Source organism: Ranitomeya variabilis, chromosome 5, assembly GCF_051348905.1.
Source record: "Ranitomeya variabilis isolate aRanVar5 chromosome 5, aRanVar5.hap1, whole genome shotgun sequence".
Classification (NCBI taxonomy): Eukaryota; Metazoa; Chordata; class Amphibia; order Anura; family Dendrobatidae; genus Ranitomeya; species Ranitomeya variabilis.
This window is the reverse complement of record NC_135236.1, coordinates 456,203,279-456,230,920: the sequence shown is the minus strand read 5'-3', so window position 1 is coordinate 456,230,920 and position 27,642 is coordinate 456,203,279. Positions and strand designations below refer to the sequence as shown.

The following is a 27,642-nucleotide window of genomic DNA, read 5'->3' as shown; positions in this document are numbered from 1 at the left end:
CAGTTCCCCGCAAATGTATGGACTGTGTTACAGCATTTTGTTCAACTTGTTTCCCTGTTTTCCCTGAAGGGCTGTGTTTATTTTTCCCTTCATGTTGGACTATGCTGTCTATCTAATAAACCTGCAAATTGCCTCCTCTGAGAAAAAGAGGACTTAACTCTATAGCGCCACCTGTTGGAAGTAGCGATCCTACAAGTCACAATCAACCCTTTAACGAGTCGTGCAATATGACTTAGGATAATAGCCAAATCAGTATCTCAATTCGCAGACACGGTGTTTCGGGCTGTTGGCCCTCGTCAGTGCGAAGCATGAGAACTGATTTGGCTAGGTGAGAGGCTCTGGACTGGGGTCTAAGGGGTAACGTTTCTCCTTATGGAGAGTGACATACCAGCTGGCTTGTCAAGGTAAGGAGGCTTATTCGCCGTGCAATGCTCCTCTGGGAAATTAAATATGCAAATTGCCTCTTCTGAGAAAAAGAGGACTTAACTCTATAGCGCCACCTGTTGGAAGTAGCGATCCTACAAGTTTATCTAATAAACCAACAGAAGGTTGAAAAAGACAGTGTTCCTGTTTTCTACCTCTGTGTACCACTGAGTTAGCTGAACTGCCATAAGGGGTTAAAGAGGTGTTCAGTACACTTGAAGGATTTCACTCTGACTCTTAACATTGTGTAATGTACTAGTAGGATTTGGCTGTTTTCACACTCTTTGTGGTTGTCACATTACCGCTCCATATGCAATTTGCATATAGACAATAACCTTCCACCAGCTTTTTCTTCTGCTGCTTTCATTGTTTCAATTGAGCAGAAGAAAAGGAGGTTGGTATGTGATTGTATGAAGGCAAACTGCATATGGATAGGTGACAAGTGCAGAAAGTGTGAAAAGAGTTGAATCCTAACAGTATATATCATTTGAGGGTGAAAATAAAGTTTGAGAAAGTTTCTTTTCCTTATTTTTAAAAGGTAGTGTGCAAGAGAGCCTCACTATATAACTTTTTCAGTGTTCAGTTTTTGTCAACACAACTTGCTGCTTTATGAATTAGGCAAAACTATGAGAATAATTTGAAATGTCCAATCTACAGACTTTTCTGACATTCTATTCTGTTTCCATCTCTGTAGTTAGCTTGGTTTTGCTCCTGTATCTATTCAGTAATCTCAGTTCTGTACTGTATTCATGTAGTAAGCTTGATTCTGCTCCTGTATCTATGTAGTAGGTTCAGTTATATTACTATATCTATGTATTAGGCTTGGATATGTTCCTGTGTCTGTGCAGTAACCTTGTGTGACGGGGTGTACGGCAGAGCAAGAAGGGACAACAGGCCAAGGGATGATTCCACAGATTTATTATCCAGAACGCTGGAACAACACATGCAGGTAGATCTACAGCGTCCACAATTAGTCCACCGGAACCGGTTCGGGGGCACTTCCAGATAATCCTTGTGCCAGCTAACAAAATAATAGTCCACACGAGTCCAAGGGATCCCAAAACAATCCCACGAACGACGATATATGTCCTCAGCTCAAGTCTCGCCCCGTTCGCTTCCGCAGTCACAGATGGACATGGGGTCTTGCCTCAGCTAAGAATCCCCACTCCTCCTTCAAGGATCAACTCACATCTGATCTCAAAAATAAGAATGGCTTGTCTGAGCTCCTGGGATCCACCCATGAAGGGGGTAGGGGTCACACCTTCTATTCAATGGTTGGGTCCATCACAAGATTCTATTCTGGTCGGCTCCGCTTAGTCTACGTATTATGTACATTTGACTAGCCACCTGCTGTGAGGAAGAATGGCTATTCCTTCACTATTGACAAAGCTTAATTACATTAAAGCTTAGGGCTGCAAGTATTAGGGGAAGGAGACATTGTTACAGGTGACTCCCAGCACAAGAAAATACATAAATTACAGCCAACAGAAACCAGAGAACAGTTACATACATCAAATGGCACATTATTCAAATACAGGACAGGGCAAAAGTACATATCATGACACCTTGGCTGTTCTTGTATCTATGACTTGGTTCTTTTCCAGTCTTGATGTAGAAATCTTGGTTCTGTTGCTGTATGTATGTAGTAAGCTCTGTTAAAAGTCTGTTACCTCTGCTGCTTCAGTGCAGGGGCCAGAGACAAGCAGACTAAAGACAGGCTGCGGCAACTTGAGGGCTACTGCTTTGTGTTTGCCTCATAGGCAAAAATTTGCTAGCCAACCCCTGGCTGGATCGACACTGCTGTCAGCGGTGAGCATACATTGTTTTCATTGTCTATGGGGTCCTGACTTGATTACGCTCTGTAGATATATTCTGTTCAAACCACTAATATTTTTTTTGCAAATCAACAACACTGTATTCAATATCTCATCGAATGACACCAATCCTATGTCCAGATGTAAGTTTGACTAACGTATATTCATATACACTTTTCCACATGTACATTCAGCTGAAATGTATTGTGGGCCAGAAACCAGCTGGCTTCCTGAACTGCAATACATGCCTCCAGCCAATCAAAGGCCCACAGGTGATACTGGCATCCTCTTCATGGGATGTGTATGGGAGTGACATCATATTCCATTGAGGGATGAGGGATATTTTTACTGGAAAGGGTCCATGATGGGGGAAATTATACCAGGAAGGGGGCCATGATGGGGGGACATTATTACACAAAAGGGGCCAGGATAACAACATGATTACAGGCTAATGGCATTATTACAGGATGGGGACAGAATTCGGGACACTATCACATGGGGGATCAAAAACATATGTCTTTATAGGATCTAGACCCATACAAGGGCCCATACATATGTGCAACTTGCTGGAGGGGTCCATGTCTAAATTTTGCACTGGTCTGCAACCCATCGGACTCCAGTCACACAACTGTGTACTGGTCCTTCATATGGCAGCTCCCTGAGCTGAGCCTGCTTCTTTGCTGGCAGTTGATGACTGTATTATTTAGCTATCATCCATCTCTAACAGCTGAGCTTTGCCCGTGGCTCTTAAGCTGTTGAATGACACAAATAATCTCAGACAGTGGCATTACCAATGTATGGCCGTGGGCGTGCGCTGCTCTAGCCACCCATCGGCCCCCCTGTGACACAAATTCAGGGGGTTCCCATTATGGACGTGTGTCTGCTGAAGACCTCTGACTGTCATGATAGAGCTTCTGCAAATGCCAGCTGAGGGTAAAAAAAAATGTTTTAACATTCTGAAGAAAAAAATCTCCAAGTTCAATTTAGATTGTGAGCCCCAAAAGAGACAATGATGATGATGTCTGTAAAGTTCTGTTTAATTATTGGTGTTATACTGTATAACAAAGAAAAGTAAATAAAGCTATCAGCATTCTTATTAATATATTGAGAGCACCACTATCTTTGCTCCAAACTATTTTTTCTTGCAAGGGACACTGTAAATTTGTTGGGATTATTTCTGATATATTTTTTACAGACCCTGCTTCTTCTCCACAGTTGGCAGATTGTTTTTTAAAGAAAAAAAAATCGGTCAAAGGTCATCATAAAGTGTAGAAAATATGGAAGTATAAATTAAATATCTACTTAAAAAATATATTTGTGGGGAGCACTAGGATGCCAAAATGGAGAGTGAAATAAAATATTAAGGGAAAAGGTATAGGGTAAGATTTCAAAATTAAAGTAACCAATGGTGAGGCATTAGCTGATGAGAGTACTACTACTCTCATCAGTGTACGCCTGCTCTTGGTGGAGCAAGAGCAGGTGACACTGATGAGAGTATTACATTAGCTATAGTACTCTCATCAGTTGACGTCTGTGTATTATAATAAAGATGTCAATGTGATATAGTGCAGTCAGTGCATGTGTATTTTACTATACAATGTATTTTTTAATAAATAAATTAAATAAATGAAAAAATGGCTTGGGGTCCTCCATAATTTTCATAACCAGCTGAGGGAAAGCCGATGGCTGGGTGCTTATGTTAATATTCTGGGAAGGGGCTAAAATCCATAAAGGTTCCCAGGCTATTAATATCAGCTTGCAGCTGTTTGCTTAGCCTTTACTGGTTATTGTATCAAGACATGGGGTCCCCTCTATATTCAATAACAAGCAAAGGCTAAACAGACAGCTGTAGGCTGCTATTAATAGCCTTGGAAAGGGACATGGATACTGGCCCCCTTCTAGACAGAGAACATTACCTCTCAGCTGCCAAAGAAATGGCGCATCAATAAGATGCACCAAATCTGGTGCTTATGTTCGACTCTTCACACTTGCCCTGGTGCAATGGGAAGTTGAGTAATATTTGTGAGATTGATGTCAGCATTTTAATGTTAGCTGATATCAAGCCCACAGTAAGACCATACTGAAAGAAAGCCCAATTACTAAGCCCATAGTCAAGTGTAATAAAAACACAGACACAGAGAAAAGTATTTTACTTGAGATAAAAATACAGACTCCTTAACTTGAAAGAAACACTCCCTAGCCTTTTTCACCTATTTATTACTGTAAAAATAAAAACACAACATAATCCTCACATGTCCGACGATAATCCATATATCCCATGATATGCTCCAACTTTGCTACATTTGGATTGCACATGATGCAACAGCTCAGCCATGAATCCAGGGGACACTGAGTTGAGCCAGAGAACTCAGCTGCAGCACTGAGCAGTGATGTCAATAAGGTAAGCAGAGATCATAGTTGATGAACTCCGGTGACCTCACTGATGTCAGCTCTCATTATTAAGTTCTAATGCAGCCAGCACTGACGTCAGTGACAACACCAGATTTTGTCGACTAAGAACTCCGCTCACCTTATTGTCATCATCAATTGGTGCTGCAGCTGAGATCTCAGTCTCAACTCAGTATTTCCTGTATTCATGGTTGGGCGGTACATCATGCTACCACTCAGCCATGGAATCTAGATGTAGCTGATTGGCAGTTTGTGGGACAAATGGATTATTGTTGACAGGTGAGGAATATGCATTTTTTTATTTTAGTTTTTGTAAATAAATGGGTAAAAGGGTTGGGGAGTTTTATTTCAAATAAAAAAACTTTACTTTGGCTGTGTCTTTATTTCAACATGACTAAGAGGATAGTAATGAGGTCGTCCTATAGACGCCTCTTCATTACTAAACCCTGGGCTTTATGTCAGCGGCCAAAAAACAGCTGAAATCATCCCCAAAATAATTACCCCACTTGCCACCGCACCAGAGTAAATAGGAAGAATGGAGGCTAAGGTGCAGAATTGGCATATGTTATGGATGCACCATTTCTGGGGTGGCTGAGAGCTGATGTTCTTAGTCTGGGAAGGGTTTAATATCCATGGCCCTTTTTCCTATGCTATTAATATCATCCCACAGCTGTCTGTTTAGCCTTTGCTGTTTATTGAATATATAGGGGAACCCATGTCATTTTTCTGGGGAGTTTCCCCTATAATAACCAGTAAAGGCTAAGCAAACAACTGTGAGCTGATATAAATAGCCTGGTAATCTTTATGGCTATTGGCCACTTCCCTGAAAATTAACATCAGCCCCCAGCCGTAAGCTTACCCTCAGCTGGTTATGAAAATTACGGGAGACCCCAAACCGTTTTTTTAATTTATTTTTTTATCTATTTTTTTACAAATACAGTAAGGTCACCTGAGTTCATAGCAGCTGTTTCTCTTGCTTTGCATGTGACAGTGCCGGACTGATAAAAGACCGCGAGTCTGACACTCGGCACTCTGACATTCCTCAGTCTGCCACTCGAGCTACCGTGAGACTCAGTGGATGTGAACTCAGGTAACCTTAACCAGAGTTTGCAGCTACCAGATCACTCACAGCTGTGAGATCTGGAAACCTCATGACAAGCTTTAAGGGAAATTTTAAGGTCACTTTAGTTTCCAGCTGTTGGAAAACCTGGAGGATGTGAACTTAGGTTACCTTGGATGTGTATTTTACTGTTCTAGCTAATAAACAAATTTTAAAAAAATGGCAGGGTTTGCTTAGCCTTTACTGGTTATAATAAGAGAGACTCCCCCCCAAAAAATGATGTGTGGTCTGCCCTGTATTTACTAACCCGCAAAGGCTAAAAATACAGCGACTGATATTAATAGCCTAGGAATAAGCCATTGATATTGCCCCCCCTCACAGATTAAGAACATAAGCCCTCAGCCACCCAAGAAATGGTGCAACCATAAGATATGCCGATTCTGGCTCTTAGCCCTGCTCTTCCCACTTGCCCTGGGGCGGTGACAAGTGAGGTAATATTTGTGCGGTTGATGTGAGCTTTGTAATGTCAGTTGACATCAAATGAGAGATGTCTATAACTCGCCCCAGTTAATAACTTCGCAGTAAAAATAAAATACATATACACACACACACAGTCTTTCAATTGAAATAAACACAGAGAAAAAATGCTCCCTGCCCTCTTTTACCCATTTAATACTGTAAAATTTAAAATAATAAAGCACCATATTCTTCAACTGTCCGCCGATAATCCATTTGTCCCATGAAGAGCCCAATTCTGCTACATCTGGATTGCATGGCAGAGTTGGAGCATGTCGTTGGACATATGATTTATCATCTGACAGGTGCAGAATATGGTGTTTTACTATTTTTTATTTTAAAATAACAAATAGGTGAAAGAAGGTAGGGAGTGTTTTTTTTTTTAATCAAAGGAGTCTGTATTTTTATTTCAAATGTAAGACTTTTCTCTGTGCCAGTGTTTTTATTACATTTGGCAATGTAGTCAGAAATGTGGATATCTTATAGATGCCTCTTCATCACCAAAGCTGACATCAACCCCACAAATATTACCCCACTTGCCACCCCACCAGGGTAAGTGGGGAGTGCCGGTCAAAGAGTCAGAATTGACTCGTCTAAGACATGCAACTTTTCTTGAGTAGCGGCCGATTGATACTTTTAGGGTGGGGAGAGCCAATAGCCATGGTCCCTTCAGAGTCTGAGAATGACAGCCCCCAGGTGTCTGCTTTAGCCTGGCTGGTTATAAAAAATGGGGGAACCCCACGCTGTTTTTTTAAATAGTTTATTTAAATACTTAAAAAAATACAGCTTGAGGACCCATCTATTTTGATAACCAGCCAAGATAATGCTGACACATGAGGGCTGCAGCTTGCAGCTGTCAGTTTTGTCTATGCCCTTTAGGAAAAATACAGGAAACTGCACACCATTTTTCAAAAATTGTATCTATTTATTTATTGCACAAGTGCCGGCTGATGTAAATACTCTCATCATCAAATGCCTGCTCTTGCTGCTATCAGCTAACCACCGGTCATCTGTATGACAGCGTGCCAGCAGCAGTGCTCTGACAGATGTTACAGAATCCAATGTTTCTCATGCTGTCACACAGATGACAGCATGGGAAATATTATTAGATGTTTGGGCTCCAGTAACATGGACTTCAGGGAGAAATACTTATTCAGGTCCATGCACGGGCACTAGGTGTTTGGTTTGGCGCACGAACGTCACCATTCAGGTTCGCCCATCCCTAGTGATGATCAGATAGATTCTTGTTTTTTAAATAAACCAGGTTGCCCACTCACACCTGATTGTCATCCTATTAATTGCAACCAAAAAGCTTTAATTTCACCTTCAAATTATCTCCTAATTCTAAAGACTCTTGATCATCTGCCACTTAAAAGCATGTTATATTGCATCATCTTTCTCAATGAAAAAAATGACAAAATCTAATGTTTTTGACTCATTTGGTTATAGTTTTACATCGAATTTATGCAGAAATATGGAAAATTTCTGAAAGTTTCACAAAAAGTGATGAGTGAATAGTGAAATATTCGGATTCGGAAAAATCGAATAACAGATCCAATGCAAGTCAATGGGAAAGCCGAATATTTTTGGGATAGACTAGATAGAATAGATATATACACATAGAATAGATAGATATATAGATGTCAGTGACACACACAAATATATGTGTATATACACTGCTCCAAAAAATAAAGGGAACACTTAAGCAACAGAATATAACTCCAAGTAAATCAAACTTCTGTGAAATCAAACTGTCCCCTTAGGAAGCAACACTGTTTGACAATCAATTTCACATGCTGCTGTGCAAATGGAATAGACAGCAGATGGATATTAATGGCAATTATCAAGACACACTCAATAAACGAGTGGTTCTGCAGGTGGGGACCACAGATCACATCTCAGTACCACACTCAATAAACGAGTGGTTCTGCAGGTGGGGACCACAGATCATATCTCAGTACCAATGCTTTCTGGCTGATGTTTTGGTCACTTTTGAAAGTTGGTTGTGCTTTCACACTCGTGGTAGTATGAGACGGACTTTACAACCCACACAAGTGGCTCAGGTAGTGCAGCTCATCCAGGATAGCACATCAATGCGAGCTGTGTCAAGAAGGTTTGCTGTGTCTGTCAGCGCAATGTCCAGAGGCTTGAGGCGCTACCAGGAGACAGGCCAGTACACCATGAGAAGTGGAGGGGGCCATAGGAGGGCAACAACCCAGCAGCAGGACCGCTACCTCGGCCTTTGAGCAAGGAGGACCAGGAGGAGCACTGACAATGCCCTGCAAAATGACCTCCAGCAGGCCACAAATGTGCATGTGTCTGTACAAATGGTTAGAAACTGACTCCATGAGAATGGTCTGAGTGACTGATGTCCACAGATGGGGGTTGCGCTCACAGCCCAACACAGGATGCTTTGCATTTGCCACAGAACACTAGGATTGGCAAATTTGCCACTGGCGCCCTGTGCTGTTTACAGATGAAAGCAGGTTCACACTGAGCACATGTGACAGACGTGACAGAGTCTGGAGATGCCATGGAGAGCTTTCTGCTGCCTGCAACATCCTTCAGCATGATGGTTTGGCAGTTTGTGAGTAATGGTATAGGGTACCCCTTGTGAGACCATATGCTGGTGCAGTTGGTCTTGGGTTCCTACTAATGCAGGACAATGCCAGACCTCATGTTACATAGTTACATAGTTATTAAGGTTGAAGGAAGACTTTAAGTCCATCTAGTTCAACCCATAGCCTAACCTAACATGCCCTAACATGTTGATCCAGGGGAAGGCAAAAAAACCCCATGTGGCAAACAGTAAGCTCCACCATGGGGAAAAAAATTCCTTCCCGACCCCACATACGGCAATCAGACTAGTTCCCTGGATCAACGCCTTATCAAGGAATCTAGTGTATATACCCTGTAACATTATACTTTTCAAGAAACGTATCCAGTCCCCTCTTAAATTTAAGTAATGAATCACTCATTACAACATCATACGGCAGAGAGTTCCATAGTCTCACTGCTCTTACAGTAAAGAATCCGCGTCTGTTATTATGCTTAAACCTTTTTTCCTCCAGACGTAGAGGATGCCCCCTTGTCCCTGTCTCTGGTCTATGATTAAAAAGATCATCAGAAAGGTCTTTGTACTGTCCCCTCATATATTTATACATTAACATAAGATCACCCCTTAGCCTTCGTTTTTCCAAACTAAATAGCCCCAAGTGTAATAACCTATCTTGGTATTGCAGACCCCCCAGTCCTCTAATAACCTTGGCCGCTCTTCTCTGCACCCGCTCCAGTTCAGCTATGTCTTTCTTATACACCGGAGACCAGAACTGTGCACAGTATTCTAAGTGTGGTCACACTAGTGACTTATATAGAGGTAAAATTATGTTCTCCTCATGAGCATCTATGCCTCTTTTAATGCATCCCATTATTTTATTTGCCTTAGAAGCAGCTGCCTGACACTGGCCACTGAATATGAGTTTGTCCTCCACCCATACACCCAGGTCTTTTTCATTGACGGTTTTGCCCAGAATTTTAGAATTAAGCACATAGTTATACATCATATTACTTCTACCCAAGTGCATGACCTTACATTTATCCCCATTAAAGCTCATTTGCCATTTTTCAGCCCAAGCTTCTAGTTTACACAAATCATCCTGTAATATAAAATTGTCCTCCTCTGTATTGATTACCCTGCAGAGTTTAGTGTCATCTGCAAATATTGAAATTCTACTCTGAATGCCCCCTACAAGGTCATTAATAAATATGTTAAAAAGAAGAGGGCCCAATACTGACCCCTGTGGTACCCCACTACTAACCGCGACCCAGTCCGAGTGTATGCCATTAATAACCACCCTTTGTTTCCTATCCCTGAGCCAGCTCTCAACCTACTTGCACATATTTTCCCCTATCCCCATTATTCTCATTTTATGTATCAACCTTTTGTGTGGCACCGTATCAAAAGCTTTTGAAAAGTCCATATACACTACATCTACTGGGTTCCCTTGGTCCAGTCCGGAACTTACCTCTTCATAGAAGCTGATCAAATTAGTCTGACATGATCGGTCCCTAGTAAACCCGTGCTGATACTGGGTCATGAGGTTATTCCTCTTCAGATACTCCAGTATAGCATCCCTTAGAATGCCCTCCAGGATTTTACCCACAGTAGAGGTTAAGCTTACTGGCCTATAATTTCCGAGTTCAGTTTTTGTCCCCTTTTGAATATTGGCACCACATTTGCTATACGCCAGTCCTGTGGTACAGACCCTGTTATTATGGACTCTTTAAAGATTAAAAATAATGGTCTATCAATGACTGTACTTAATTCCTGCAGTACTCGGGGGTGTATCCCATCCGGGCACGGAGATTTGTCAATTTTTGTGATTTTTAGACGCCGCTGCTGGGTTAAGCAGGTAACATTTAATTGGGAATTTTTATCACTAGTCATATTGGCTGCCATGGGATTTTCTTTTGTAAATACTGATGAAAAAAAGTCATTTAGCATATTGGCTTTTTCCTCATCCTCATCCACCATTTCACCCAGACTATTTTTAAGGGGGCCAACACTATCATTTTTTAGTTTCTTACTATTTATGTAGTTAAAGAATATTTTGGGGTTATTTTTGCTCTCTCTAGCAATGAGTCTCTCTGTCTCAATCTTTGCTGCATTGATTTGCTTTTTACAGAATTTATTTAATTTTTTGTATTTATTTAATGCCTCCTCACTAGTGTTGAGCATTCCGATGCTGCAAGTATCGGGTATCGGCCGATACTTGCTGTATCGGAATTTCCGATACCGAGATCCGATATTTTTGTAATATCGGATATCGGTATCGAAACAACATTAATGTAAAAAGGTGTAAAAGAAAGAATTAAAATAAAAAATATCGCTATACTCACCTGTCCGACGCAGCCGGGACCTCGGCGATTGTAAGCGGCAGCGTTGTTTCTTTAAAATTCGCGCTTTTACATGCTTACGTGAATTCCCGGCTTCTGATTGGTCAGGGCGGCCATGTTGCCGGGACGCGGACCAATCACAGCAAGCCGTGACGAAATTACGTCACGGCTTGCTGTGATTGGTCCGCGTCCCGGCAACATGGCCGCCATTAACCAATCACAAGCCGTGACGTCACGGGAGGCTGGACACGCGCTTATTTTGAAAAGCGCGCGTGTCCAGCCTCCCGTGACGTCACGGCTTGTGATTGGTCACGGCGCCATATTGCCGGGATGCGGACCAATCACAGCAAGCCGTGACGAAATTACGTCACGGCTTGCTGTGATTGGTCCGCGTCCCAGGAACATGGCCGCCATTAACCAATCACAAGCCGTGACGTCACGGGAGGCTGGACACGCGCTTATTTTGAAAAGCGCGCGTGTCCAGCCTCCCGTGACGTCACGGCTTGTGATTGGTCACGGCGCCATATTGCCGGGACGCGGACCAATCACAGCAAGCCGTGACGTAATTTCGTCACGGCTTGCTGTGATTGGTCCGAGTCCCGGCAACATGGCCGCCCTGACCAATCAGAAGCCGGGAATTCACGTAAGCAAGTAAAAGCGCGAATTTTAAAGAAACAACGCTGCCGCTTACAATCGCCGAGGTCCCGGCTGCGTCGGACAGGTGAGTATAGCGATATTTTTTATTTTAATTCTTTATTTTACACATTTATATGGTTCCCAGGGCCTGAAGGAGAGTTTCCTCTCCTTCAGACCCTGGGAACCATCAGGAATACCGTCCGATACCTGAGTCCCATTGACTTGTATTGGTATCGGGTATCGGTATCGGATTGGATCCGATATTTTGCCGGTATCGGCCGATACTTTCCGATACCGATACTTTCAAGTATCGGACGGTATCGCTCAACACTACTCCTCACTACCTACTTCCTTTAATTCCCTAAATGCTTTCTGGCTGGAGGGTATCAGCAGTTCCTGCAAGATGAAGGCATTGAAGCTATGGACTGGCCCGCTCATTCCCCAGACCTGAATCCAATTGAACTCACCTGAGACATCATGTCTCGCACCATCCACCAACGTCACATTGCACCACAGACTGTCCAGGAGTTGGTGGATGCTTTAGTCCAGGTCTAGGAGGAGATCCCTTAGGAGATCATCTGCAGGCCACACACACACTACTGAGCATCATTTCCTTGTTTTGAGGCATTTCCACAGAAGTTGGATCAGCCTGTAATTTGATTTTCCACTTTGATTTTGAGTATCGTTCCAAATCCAGGCCTCCATTCGTTAATACATTTTATTTTCATTGATGATTTTTATGTGATTTTGTTGTCAGCACATTCACCTTTGTACAGAACAAAGTATTCAATGAGAATATTTTATTCACTCAGATCTGGGATGTGTTATTTGAGTGTTCCCTTTATTTTTTTTGAACAGTGTATATTACATCTATCTATCTAAGAAAAGCTAGCAATTCAGCAGCCACGTACTGAAAAATCACAGCAGAAGCCAAAATGATAGATTAGATGGATTACACTCAGTATATAAACATAGATTTATAGATATGCAGAAGTCAGTCACATATACACTCACCGGCCACTTTATTAGGTACACCATGCTAGTAACGGGTTGGACCCCCTTTTGCCTTCAGAACTGCCTCAATTCTTCGTGGCATAGATTCAACAAGGTGCTGGAAGCATTCCTCAGAGATTTTGGTCCATATTGACATGATGGCATCACACAGTTGCCGCAGATTTGTCGGCTGCACATCCCAAAGATGCTCCATACAAGGCAGGATGGATCCATGCTTTCATGTTGTTTACGCCAAATTCTGACCCTACCATCCGAATGTCGCAGCAGAAATCGAGACTCATCAGACCAAGCAACGTTTTTCCAATCTTCTACTGTCCAATTTCGATGAGCTTGTACAAATTGTAGCCTCAGTTTCCTGTTCTTAGCTGAAAGGAGTGGTACCCGGTGTGGTCTTCTGCTGCTGTAGCCCATCTGCCTCAAAGTTCGACGCACTGTGCGTTCAGAGATGCTCTTAGGCCTACCTTGGTTGTAACGGGTGGCGATTTGAGTCACTGTTGCCTTTCTATCAGCTCGAACCAGTCTGCCCATTCTCCTCTGACCTCTGGCATCAACAAGGCATTTCCGCCCACAGAACTTCCGCTCACTGGATTTTTTTTCTTTTTCGGACCATTCTCTGTAAACCCTAGAGATGGTTGTGCGTGAAAATCCCAGTAGATCAGCAGTTTCTGAAATACTCAGACCAGCCCTTCTGGCACCAACAACCATGCCACGTTCAAAGGCACTCAAATCACCTTTCTTCCCCATACTGATGCTCGGTTTGAACTGCAGGAGATTGTCTTGACCATGTCTACATGCCTAAATGCACTGAGTTGCCGCCATGTGATTGGCTGATTAGAAATTAAGTGTTAACAAGAAGTTGGACAGGTGTACCTAATAAAGTGGCCGGTGAGTGTACAATTAGTACATTGCATGTGCAGCTTATTGTACATGTATTTAATTATTAAAACATTATTTTTCTGAAAATAATGGCGTGGACTCCCGCATAATTTTCTTAACCAGCAAAACGGAAAACTGACAGCTCTGGGTAGATGTTTACAGCCTGGGAAGGGGGTAATACCTATGGAGCTTCCCAGGCTATTAATATTAGCTCACAGCTGTATACTTAGCCTTTACTGGCTATTAAAATAAGGGACCTCCCCAAAAACAAATGAAGCCAATGATGGGGTCATCGAAGTTAAAGCTCAGTGACTTCACCACAGAAATTCTGCGGTGACCTCACCACTGGCTTTTTCTCATGGTGCTTAGGTCACCACAGTTCAGACTGGCTGAAAATGCAACCTCATTGACTGGAGGTAACCTAGATGACATCACCACTAGTAATTGAGGCTACGCTCGCAGCAGCTCATTCACCAGAGATTCTCAGCCTGGACGGTCGCATCTTGACACTTTCTAGGTTGAAAACTGTTTATCCCCCAGACATGGATAACAGCGTGGGACAGAATGATGGATAGGTAAAGGATATTGGTTTTTTTTTTGTTTTCATACAGGAGATGAGGGATTCAGTGGAATTAGGCATAAGGCGAGTATAACTGTGCTTATTTTTAAATAAAAATGGAAAAGTGTGTTTTGTTTTATTTCTAATAAAGGACTTTATTCTTGCTGTGTCTTTATTTACCATATAAATATAAGATTAGTAATGGAGAGGTGTCTTATAGACACTTCACCATTACTAAGCTGTGGGCTTGATGTCACCTGACAATACAAAGGTGACAACAACCCCACAAATGTGAACCCCACATGCCACCACTACAGGGCAAGTGGGAAGAGCAGAGCAAAGGGACAGAATTGGTGCATCTAATACATGTGCTTTTTCTGGGCGGCTTCTATTTTTAGGGTGTGGGGCAATATCCATGGTCCCTTACCAGCCTGAGAATACTAGCCCTCAGTTGTCTGTTTTAGCAAGGATGGTTGTTAAAAGTGGGGGGACCCCATGCCATTTTTTTTCAATTATTTATTTAAATAATTAAAAAATACAGCGCTGGGACCCTTCTATTCTTGATAACCAGCCTTGCTTAGGCTGACCGCTGAGGGTTGCAGTCCCCAGCAGAGTCTTGCCTGGCTAGTTATCAAAAATACAGGGGAACACAAGCCAGGGTTTTTTTTAATTATTTATTGACTGCGCAGCAGGAGCTGTAGTCATGTCAGCTGACACCAGTGACTGGAGGTAAACTTTATACCTCCAATCACAGCTGCGTGCTCACGCTGTCTTTTGTTAGCATGGGAACCGTGGCTCTCTGACCGGTGGGGATGATTTCACTGCTGACCAGAAGCGGAGTTTGGGCAGCCAATCACAGTAATACCACACCAAAGATGGTGCCAGCACTATTATGATTGGCAAGCAAAAATAGCGCCAAACATGCTGAGCAGGTAACCCGAATATACAGAGGCGAATACCAAATTTCTTACTGAGTAATGAATAGCCCGAATAGCATACTATTCCTGCGAGTAACGAGTAGTGTCGAATGTATTCGCTCATCACTATTCACAAACTTTCAAGCAACATTATGTAAGCAGTGTTCCATGGTAACATGGAGTTGCCTTTAAGGGGTGTGGCTTCTAAAAAGGGGCTTAGTGAATGGTCATGCCTAAGAAGACTGGGACAGGATTTGTACTTACATTACAAACAAAGCGGCATGTAATATATAATTGCCAATCGGCTCTGTCACAGATTCCGGCGATTGTGTCGCTACCACAATCCACCGTGCCAGAAGTAGCCGACCACCATATTGGAATACCCAAGTGATGGGTATTCCAATATGGCACCCGCTGTTGGTATCAGGCCCTTGCGCAGCACCACCAGCGGGTCATATCATACTCACCTGCTCCCGACGCGTCTGAATGTCCCTGCTTCTTCGGTGCCGGCAGCTTCTTCCTGTGTCCAGCAGTCACATTGTACTGCTCATTAAAGTAATGAATATGGACGCGACTCCACTCCCATAGGGGTGGAGCCGCATATTCATTACTGTAATGAATGGTACAATGTGACCGCTGAACATAGGAAGAAGCTTCCAGCGCCCGGAGACCATCTGTCAGTGAGAAGCAGGGACCGCGCTGGGAGCAGGTAAGTATAACGGGGGAGGGTGAGCATTGTGCGATATTCACCTGTCCCCGTTCCACCGCAGTGCACCACTCCTTCTTCCTCGTCCTCTGCCTGTGACGTTCAGGTCAGAGGGCGCGATGACGTGTTTAGTGTGCACGCCGCCCTCTGCCTGAACAAACAGTCACTGCAGAGGACGCGGAAGACAGAGCAGTTCCCGGCAGTGTAACGGGGACAGGTGAATATCGCAGGTGCCGGTGGGCTTGCTCAGGACAAGAGGTGAGTATGTAATTTTTTTTTTTATCGCAGCAGCATATGGGGCACATGCTTCTATGGAACATCTTATGGGGCCATAATCAACCTTTTGTGGAGCATTATATGGGGCAAATGTTGCTATGGAGCATCTTATGGGGCCATAATTAACCTTTGTGCAGCATTATATGGGGCATATTTTTGTATGAAACATCTAATGGGGCCCATCATAAACTTTACGGAGCATTATATGGGGCATATTTTATTATAGAGCATCTTATGGGGCCCATCATGAACTTTATGGAGCATTATATGGGGCTTGTTTTGTATGGAGCATCGCTTGGGGACGAGAGATTCTCAGTGCTGCAAAGCCTGCCCCCAATCGGGACGTCACCACCCTCCGGATGTGATAGCATGGGGCCTCCTCTTGTATGGAAAATAAATTAAAATTGAGATCTCTGTTTCTGTCTGGTGCCAGAGACTGGCTGAACTAGTTTGATTTACCACAGGAAAAAGTGCTGAAAACCTTTACATTAAACACTTAACTTTCTTTACAAATGTTATTCTTAACACTATTGATAAAATGTCCTTAATCTCTTTGCACATAATGTGCAATTACTTCATTTAGTGGGGGTGATTGCATGGGACCGGTTCTGGAACTGAGCCTTCTCCACTTATGACAGGTGCTGGCTGTATTACACAGCTGGTATCCTCCTTTATCAGCAGTATTCGGAGCCAAGCTATGACCAATGCCTGTTCATTCTAAAAGTGAAAACCCATAAGATTCATGGATCATGTATTTTGTCACCATTTTACTGCACTTGAATTTTTTTCCAGTACATTGTATGGTAAAACGAAAGGTTTAATTCAAAACTACGAGAAAAAAACAAGCTCTCATGAGGTTAGGTCAGCGGAAAAATAAAGATTCTTAAGAAGTCATGGCTCTTGGAAGAAGGGGAGGAAAAAATGAAAGTGCATAACTAAAAATTGGCCTCAGAGGGATGCGCTTAATGAGGTCTTTACATCTAACGTTTTCATTAGTCAGCTATATGGAATGGTCTGGACAGTGCTACTGTATAGTGACAAATAAACCTTGCATTTTGATAGTCACATATTGGCATGTGAGAACGAATTATATTTTATAAGAAATTAAGAAAAGTAAGATCAATCAGGACCAAAGTTACTTTAATAATGACAAAGCATCAATGTTTGTTAATTAGTTCTGGTAAGCACTGGCTTCAAAGAATCAGATTGTAAAGTCTTAGTAATATATATTTATTATTCTGTTTGCTTTTCCCACGTCTATTTTTCAGTAGATGTATCCCCCAATCACCCTCCCACACCCTCACCCATTTTATACATTGCAGAAAAAAATTTGCATGAAAATACGTATACATTTTCACCCATGCGTAAATTTTCACTTCGGATTCACTCTACTTAATTCTTTGTAAAAGGGTAAAATCAACAGAAAAATCTGCATCTACTGTACATCCTGACTTTGTTGTGGATTTGTCATGGATTTGTCACCAAATCCACGGTAGAAAATGTGATCGACAAGAACATATCGGTTTAATGCTTTGGGTTTGTGTGAGGAAGAAGCCTTCTACTCCATTGTACTCTCGATAGATTCTAAGATGTTCAGAAAAAAATTCCTACATTTCCTAACTGAATAATTATGTCTACTTACTTAGCTAGATTGTTCAGTCCATTTAGGCTTTCAGAATCAACTTTGGCGATTTTGTTTCCATCAAGGTGAAGCTCAGTAAGAGAAGTTGGCAAACCTAGAAAAATAAATAAATATAAAAATCATTCTAATGCAGCTCCTCTATGCAACATTTGAATTTATATGAAGTGCATGAAATGCTATTTTTTATGGGACAGAAGCAAAATATCACTGGGTAGACATTGTTTTCAGAGAAAGAATATGGTCGAGAGGTCCTGTTTGTTTTACTAAATAGAGAATTTTGATCATACAACTGCCTTCTATTAGTTAAAGTGAGCAAGAACTACGACTGTTGTGTAAAAGGAACCTTTTAGCTGTTTTTTACTATATAAACTGAGGACAGCATGAGGCAGGGTATGAGAAATACATTTCAAAGGATGTGTCACTTATTAGGCTGTGTGCTTTTGTTTTATTATAAGGAGTGTTTTATCAGCAGGAGATTATCACTCTCTGACTTGTTTGCACATGCATCCTGGTCCAAGCATGCCCCAGCACTGATTAGCAGCTTACTGTCAATATACAATGTACATAGAAAGCTGCTAATCAGGGATGTGGGGGTGGAGTCACTTTCTTACGTCCTCTGCATTGCTAGCTCTAAAAACTCTGATTGTATCACAACTTCTGCATCCAGTAAACTAAGTGATACTTTGCTGGAATCAGGATTTCTTACTCTAAATTATGCTGCTCTCAGATGAGTTCTGAAAAACCTGGTGATAGATTTCCTTTAAGCAAATAATGTTTTTAAAATCTGAAATTTTTTTTTTACTGTACACATAGGCAGAGCAAACAAATATTGGACTACTCGAATGTGACATTAAGAGCAGTTATCACTTTACATAAGAGTAGTTATCACTTTACATAACTGTCAGATGATCATTTGGTCAGTGACTATTTCGCCCATCATTCCTATGCAACTGAATGCTAATGAGTTCAATATAAGGCCGGGGTCACACTTGCGAGTGCAATGCGAGAAACTTGCGTGAATCTCTCGCATCAATACCCGGCACTGCCACCTGCACTTGGGACCGGAGTGTGCGGCTGTATGTATTTCTATGCAGCTGGACACTCAGGTCCTGAGTGCCAGGCGGCAGTGCCGGGTATTGATGCACGAGTTTCTCGCATTGCACTCACAAGTGTGACCCCGGCCTTAGAGAGTCTATAGCGGCAGTTTATGTCTTACATAGCAAAAAGATTATCAGACAGAAATCAGATTTGTAGGATACTTACACATTAGAGGTTTACCCAAACTCGTCTATATCAGCAAGTTCAGCCAATGTTAATCTTATGTGTATGGGGGCCTTTAGTCTCCTTGATGCATCTATTAACTAACATATAGCCAACAAGAAAAAACCCCACACTAGAATTGAAGCTTTAAAATGCCTTATTTATTAAATAGTTTAGAAATATACAGGGTGGGCCATTTATATGGATACACCTAAAAAATGGGAATGGTTGGTGATATCAACTTCCTGTTTGTGGCACATTAGTATATGGAATGGGGGAAACTTTTCAGGTTGGGTGGTGACCATGGTGGCCATTTTGGATCCAACTTTATTTTTTCAATGGGAAGAGGGTCATATGACACATCAAACTTATTGAGAATTTCACAAGAAAAACAATGGTGTACTTGGTTTTAACATAACTTTATTCCTTCATGAGTTCCTTACAAGTTTATGACCACTTATAAAATGTGTTCAAAGTGCTGCCCATTGTGTTGGATTGTCAATGCAACCCTCTTCTCCCACTATTGACACACTGATAGCAACACCACAGAAGAAATGCTAGCACAGGCTTCCAGTATCTGTTGTTTCCGATGCTGCACATCTCGCATCTGCACAGCATAGACAATTGCCTTCAGATGACCCCGAAGATAAAAGTGTAAGAGGTCAGATTGGGAGACCTTGGTGACCATTCAACTGGCCCACGATGACCAATCCACTTTCCAGGCCACCAAGGTCTCCCGATCTGACCCTCTTAGACTTTTATCTTTGGAGTCATCTGAAGGCAATTGTCTATGCTGTGAAGATACCAGATGTGCAGCATCTGAAACAATGGATACTGGAAACCTGTGCTAGCATTTCTTCTGCGGTGTTGCTATCAGTGTTAGATCGTCATTCACAGTAACTGCACTGGTAAGGTACTGATTCTGTTATGAGACACTTATTAGTGGGGATGAAACACCATGAAAAATTGTGTTGGATGAGGACCGAATACCCAGGTACATATGATGCCATGAGGTTGCAGAAACCCAAAGTGTCTACGAGCCTTAACTGAAAGATTGAAAGATTTCCATGGCAAGCAGTCTGTATATATTCCCATTTAGTGTTTGGGCCTATGGTTGGATGGGTGGCTGGCTGGTATTTTCTGTGGGTTTCAAGGCCTGGGTAGGGACAGCTGAACACTACACTGGGGCAAGGAAGTGCATGTGGTTGCTGATAGTGCTTGCGAATATGCAACGACAGATGCAGGGCTGCATACAGCCACACCTTCATCCTGGATAAGGTATTGGCAAGCATATAGTACCATGTGTACTTTCTTTTTCCAGCTCTCCTGGTCCACATCTCTCCTGGTCTTTAATTTTGAGCAGACACTGAGTAAACACAAAAGTGGGATGTTTACACTGATTATGGCGACATCACCACTCACCATCTTGGTTGATTCTTCACCGATATCTTACATCCATGGCCACTCATCACTTGTTATGTGCAGAGGATAAGTGGAATACCAATGGGCGTATTGAAGCTGGTATTCAACTACTGCCCACTGCTGCTCATAAAGCCTTGCCAAGAACATATTTAATGTTGAGTTCCAGGGTGTGACAGGCTGCAAATCAGTCCGTGAGCAGCAGCTGAAGCTGACTTGCGGAAATGGGCACAATAATTGGCCACCTTCTCCCTCTGGACACCCCACTTCCTCTGATGGCCCTCTAAAAATTGAATGAGGGCCACATGATGACTCTGTGTAGGAGGAGGACAAAAAAACCAATGAACTGTAAACCATTTTTTATGCAGGAAGGGGTGCGTGAAAATAGGAATACACCAGCAAATAAAGGGATACTTAAAGGGAACCTGTCACCTGAATTTGGCGGGACCAGTTTTGGGTCATATGGGTGGGGTTTTCGGGTGTTTGATTCACCCTTTCCTTGCCCGCTGGCTGCATGCTGGCCGCAATATTGGATTGAAGTTCATTCTCTGTCCTCCGGAGTACACGCCCGCCAAATTCAGGTGACAGGTTCCCTTTAAACCTTGATAAGGAAAATTGCCACATGTGGTTGCTCTGGGAAACAGTTGCCCACTTTCTCCCTATAGCCACCCCACTGCCTCTGATGCTCTATAAAAATTATTAACCATGGGATGGATGTTACTGCAATTACAGAGGCAACCGTCTGATAGTCCAGCTCTACTATTCATCTCTAGAGATGGGCAAACCCATGGATGTTCCGGTCCGGCAGGTTTTCATGCTGTGAGATGACAGTGTGAGCCAGCAACTGTGACCGGAGGTAAAAAGATTACCTCCGGTCAAAGAGCCGATGGCTGATGAGAGACTACTACTCCCATCGCCTATGCTTGCTAAGTGAGTTCATTGCAGTTCACCATAAAAAATTTCTCATGGTGAACTGCGGTGAACTCACTGTTATCAGCACTGCCCCGTGAGACCTTTTCTCATGGTGCTACCAGTGATCTCACTGAAGTCAATGCAGTTCATTGGCCTGGCTTACACTGAAGTGAGCTGGGAAGGCAGCCTCGATGAGGTCATCGCTAGTCACTGACGCTGCGCTTGCAGAAGCTCATTGTCCTGTGGTTTTCAACCTGGACGGGGGCATCTTGGCACCATCCAGGTTGAAAACCAATTATCGCAGACATGTATTATGGCATGGAACAGCATGTCAGACAGGTGAGATATATTGGGTTTTTTTTTCGCTTTTTTACAGGATACGAGGGCTTCAATGGAATGGGAGTTAGGTGTGCATTGTTGTTGTTTATTATTTTCTTTTAATCACAGGGGACCAGGGCTTAAATGGAATGGGAGTAAAGTGAGTATAAGGCCGGGGTCATACCTAACGTATCAAAATACGGTACTTTTTTACAGCCAAGATACGCAGATTTCTTGAACAGTGATCTGTATTCAATGCGGTGGATGCGATTTTCTATCCAAAAATTATCTGTGTGTTATCTCACCTGCTTGCAAAATGGACATAGAATGGATCCATGGGCTCAAATATTTGTGAAAACATATATACAGTATATATATATATATATATATATATATATATATATATATATATATATATATACATATATATATACAGTACAGACCAAAAGTTTGGACACACCTTCTCATTTAAAGATTTTTCTGTATTTTCATGACTATGAAAATTGTACATTCACACTGAAGGCATCAAAACTATGAATTAATACATGTGGAATTATATACTTAGCAAAAAAGTGTGAAACAACTGAAAATATGTCTTATATTCTAGGTTCTTCAAAGTAGCCACCTTTTGCTTTGATGACTGCTTTGCCCACTCTTGGCATTCTCTTGATGAGCTTCAAGAGGTAGTCACCGGAAATGGTCTTCCAACAATCTTGAAGGAGTTCCCAGAGATGTTTAGCACTTGTTGGCTCTTTTGCCTTCACTCTATGGTCCAGCTCACCCCAAACCATCTCGATTGGGTTCAGGTCTGGTGACTGTGGAGGCCAGGTCATCTGGCGCAGCACCCCATCACTCTCCTTCTTGGTCAAATAGCCCTTACACAGCCTGGAGGTGTGTTTGGGGGCATTGTCCTGTTGAAAAATAAATAATGGTCCAACTAAACACAAACCGGATGGAATAGCATGCCGCTGCAAGATGCTGTGGTAGCCATGCTGGTTCAATATGCCTTCAATTCTAAATAAATCCCCAACAGTGTCACCAGCAAAGCACCCCCACACCATCACACCTCCTCCTCCATGCTTCACAGTGGGAACCAGGCATGTAGAGTCCATCCGTTCACCTTTTCTGCATCGCTCAAAGACACGGTAGTTGGAACCAAAGATCTCAAATTTGGACTCATCAGACCAAAGCACAGATTTCCACTGGTCTAATGTCCATCCCTTGTGTTCTTTAGCCCAAACAAGTCTCTTCAGCTTGTTGCCTGTCCTTAGCAGTGGTTTCCTAGCAGCTATTTTACCATGAAGGCCTGCTGCACAAAGACTCCTCTTTACAGTTGTTGTAGAGATGTGTCTGCTGCTAGAACTCTGTGTGGCATTGACCTGGTCTTTAATCTGAGCTGCTGTTAACCTGCGATTTCTGAGGCTAGTGACTCGGATAAACTTATCCTCAGAAGCAGAGGTGACTCTTGGTCTTCCTTTCCTGGGGCGGTCCTCATGTGAGCCAGTTTCTTTGTAGCGCTTGATGGTTTTTGCCACTGCACTTGGGGACACTTTCAAAGTTTTCACAATTTTTCGAAGTGACTGACCTTCATTTCTTAAAGTAATGATGGCCACTCGTTTTTCTATACTTAGCTGCTTTTTTCTTGCCATAATACAAATTCTAACAGTCTATTCAGTAGGACTATCAGCTGTGTATCCACCAGACTTCTGCTCAACACAACTAATGGTCCCAACCACATTTATAAGGCAAAAAATCCCACTTATTAAACCTGACAGGGCACACCTGTGAAGTGAAAACCGTTTCCAGTGACTACCTCTTGAAGCTCATCAAGAGAATGCCAAGAGTGTGCAAAGCAGTCATTAAAACAAAATGTGGCTACTTTGAAGAACCTAGAATATAAGACATATTTTCAGTTGTTTCACACTTTTTTGTTAAGTATATAATTCCACATGTGTTAATTCATAGTTTTGATGCCTTCAGTGTAAATTTACAATTTTCATAGTCATGAAAATATAGAAAAATCTTTAAATGAGAAGGTGTGTCCAAACTTTTGGTCTGTACTGTATATATATATATATATATATATATATATATGTAAATATATGTCAGTGAGACATATATATACCGTATATATATATATATATATATATATATATATATATATATATATATATATATATTTCATACAGAGCTAGATAGCAGAAAAGCCGTTAATTCAATTGCCGGCTTTTCCTATCTCCTTCCCAAACCCGACAGGACATGAGACATGGTTTACATACAGTAAACCATTTCATATCCCTCATATTTTTACATATTCCTCACTAATAATGTTAGAATTGTCTGTGTGTAAAATTTGGGAGCTGTAGGTGTTAAAATAAAGGGTTAAATCAAGGAAAAAACTGGCGAATGCCAGCGACTTAGGGCAGATATTAATAGCCTAGAGAGGGACCATGGTTATTGGCCCCCCAGGCTAAAAACATCTGCCCCTAGCCACCCCAGAAATGGCACATCTGTAAGATATGCCTATTCTGGCACTTAGCCTCTCTCTTCCCACTCCCGAGTAGCGGTGGGATATGGGGTAATAAGGAGTTAATGTCACCTTGCTAATGTAAGGTAACATTAAACCTGGTTAATAATGGAGAGATGTCAATAAGACACCTATCCATTATTAATCCAATAGTAATAAAGGGTTAAATAAACACACACACATTATGAATAAAGTATTTTAATGAAATAAATAAACACATGGGGTTTTAATATCTTTATTGTACTCTCAATCCAACTGACGACCCTCGATCTTCTGAAAAAAAGGAAAAATAAAAAAAACAATATCCCATACCTGTCCACCATACAGTCATGTCCCAAGATGTAAATCCATCTGAAGGGGTTAAATAATTTGACAACCAGGAGCCTGCTAATGCAGCTGCCCCTTGCTGTAAAAACTGGGGAATGAATGGAATGCAGCTTCGTTGACTTGCGGTGCTGCGCCCCCTGGTGGCATAAACTCATATGAACTCTAGTGTGAGAAAATATTCAGAAAAATTCCCAGAGTTCATATGAGTTTATGCCACCAGGGGGCTATGTGGTAACCGCAGCTTTCTGACTGGTGGTAATAATCTTACCACAGATCAGAGCTGCCGGTGTTTTTCATGCTGTTATGCAGATGACAGCATGGGAAACACCTGATGTTTGTGCTGCCGAACCCGAACAGTAACACGGACTTCTTGGAGAAGTCCGTGTTTGGGGTCCGTGTTTGGGGTCCGAGCCTGAACGCTAGGTGTTCGGTACAGACCTCAAACTTTACTGTTCTGGTTCGCCCATCTCTAGTCACAAGCTCTCAATGTAAGTCTATGAAAGCCTTGTTCTGGCCTCATCTAGCCTTGTTCTGGCTGCCATAGACTTGCATTGAGTAATGATTGCCATGAGAAAACTGCATCAATTCAACAGGTGACAAAATGCACAAGGCGAACAGAGCGGTATGGATAAAACATGACGACAACGACTGGTAAATATAACATTGGGGGGCAGGGAACTTAGATTGATTGCACCACTCCAGATCTGCAGTAAAAAATAACGCTGAAGTGGTGCTTAAAATGAAATTTGCTACACGTGCAGGTAAAGTTTGGTATGGACAACAGGTTTAATAACATTATGACATAGTTTGGATATAAGATAACAATATCCTATAGGGCACTATCAGCAGTGCATGTGTTCTATGAAACATAGAGCAGCTTTTTTTTTTTAAGTCAGCACAAATATAGTGCAAAAATACATTTTGCTTGAAAAACTGAACTATTTTCTTGTTATAACCTGACCTCGAAAAAGTGTAATTATAACTGAGATATTCTAAAACTTCTATTTCTAAAAACACCATTAACCAAGTGATTGATTGCCTTGCTAGTCTGTGAACACCAATTATCTGTCTAAAAACCTGTCTATGCGAGTAACAGTACATGAACATGAGAAGATAAAATATGTTCTCAAGTGTATGTGAAACATTCAGAACCCATTTTTTATTTCAAACAGTTTTGCAATGGGAACTATGGACTGCGGAAACAAAGCATTTATTGGTATAGGGAGATTGCCTCCTTGAAGGTGATGACTTGCAATGCCATTGTGCAGTATGCATGATATGACATGACATTTTAAAGTGTTTATATACCAGGTGGCCAATTGGACTGTCAGGTTTTAAGGCCATGTCGCCTCTGCTATTTCTGTGACCTCTATAATTACACAATGGCCAGAGGTTCTGATTTTAATGACCTTAGCTATTTAATAGTCCTAGAGATCCCCTTTAAATTGTTATTATCTTTTTTTACTTTTTAATGGTGTGCTTTTGAAACTCAACATTTATCATTATTTCAATTTGTTTGTTAGAGTATCAAATATATACAAATGTTATATATAATATGATTTGCTCCCTTTTCAAAGGGAATCTGTCCCCAGGTCTTTTTCACCTAATCTGAGAGCAGCATAATATAGGGGATATAGGGGCAGAGACTCTGATTCAATGGATTTGTCACTAACTGGGCTTTATGGTTAGTAGTTTTTATAAAATCTTTATTTTAGCAGCAGGAGATAATAAATAGAGGACTGGTAAACCTGCTGCCATGTAGTCACTGATTGGCAGCTTTCTGATTATGCACAGTGTACAAAGAAAGCTGTCAATCAGTGATGTGGGTGGGTTATACAGAGAACACCTTTTAGGGCTCATACTCACTTGCGAGAAACTCGGATGATCTCGCATGTTAATACCCGACACTGCACCCGACACTCTGGAGCGGAGCATGCGGCTACATGTATTCCTATGCAGCTGCACGCTCCGCTCCTGAGTGCCGGCAGCAGCGCCGGGTATTAACATGCGAGATCATCCGAGTTTCTCGTAAGTGAGTATGAGCCCTTAGAGAACTGCTAGATTTGCAGCAAATAAAACATTAGTTTTATTAAAACTGCAGTAAGCAGCCCAGTAATGCATCGCTGAAGTCAGGGTTTCTGCCACTTCATGTCTCTGCTCTCAGATGGGGTAGCAAAGCCAATCAAATGAAAAACTTAGGGAAAGTTAATAAGATGGATAAAAAAAATATCATTGTAATCTACATAATTCTTTTACTTGGAATGCTAAAAATACATATTTTGGAATACAGCATTAAAGCTGTTTATACACTACAGATTTTTTTAATAGTTGCAAACGTCAGTAACTATACCACTCATCAAAGTTGGCGAGTCATGCTGCCCTCTGTGCAGAATAGTTAGGCTATGTGCACACGTTGCATATTGGGGTGCGGATTTTTTCGCACTGTTTTTGCAAAATCCGCAGGTAAACCGCACTGTGGATTACCTGCGGATTTACAATGGTTTTTCCGCGGTTTTTGTGCAGATTCCACCTGCGGTTTTACACCTGCGGATTCCTATTGATGAGCAGGTGTAAACCGTTGCAGAATCCGCACAAGGAATTGGCATGCTGCGGAATAAACAACGCTACGTTTCAGCTTTTTTTTTCTGCAGCATGTGCACTATGGATTTGGTTTTCCTTAGGTTTACATGTTACTGTACAACACATGGAAAACTGCTGCAGATCCACAGCGTCAAATCCGCAACCTGTGCACATAGCCTTACTGACATCACCACTGTCTCCACGTCTCCACCGGGTCTCGTGGAGTGCAGCGACTGTTGCTACAGCCTATGGAGCTTCATTCTCTGAACGAGGTTCCACAGCCTTTCGATGTCGGATTTGGAGAACTTTTTATTTTCTAATAAATTGGTGAATGAAGGACAGTGTCTTGTCTTTATTTTTCTCTTTTTATGTTTTTCAGGTATCCTTTTGTGGACTATGACAGATTTTATGGACTACAGCTGATTCCCAGGACTATGGTTGACCTGCATAGCTTTTTTTTAAATAAATTGGTGAACTAGTGAAAGTATGAGAGAGTGCTATTTCAAATAAAACATTGTTTTATGTGTGTTTTTTATTTTTGTTACTGTGTTAGTA

General features: G+C 41.9%; 1 protein-coding gene across 1 annotated transcript in view; it reads right to left on the bottom strand.

The window, feature by feature from the left end:
* Positions 1–27,642, bottom strand: part of DCN (decorin) — a 178,851-nt gene that overhangs the window by 22,393 nt on the left and 128,816 nt on the right. The window contains exon 6 of the mRNA XM_077265424.1: positions 17,745–17,838. Within this exon, the coding sequence (XP_077121539.1) occupies positions 17,745–17,838 (94 nt within the window). The remainder of the gene's footprint in view (positions 1–17,744; positions 17,839–27,642) is intronic.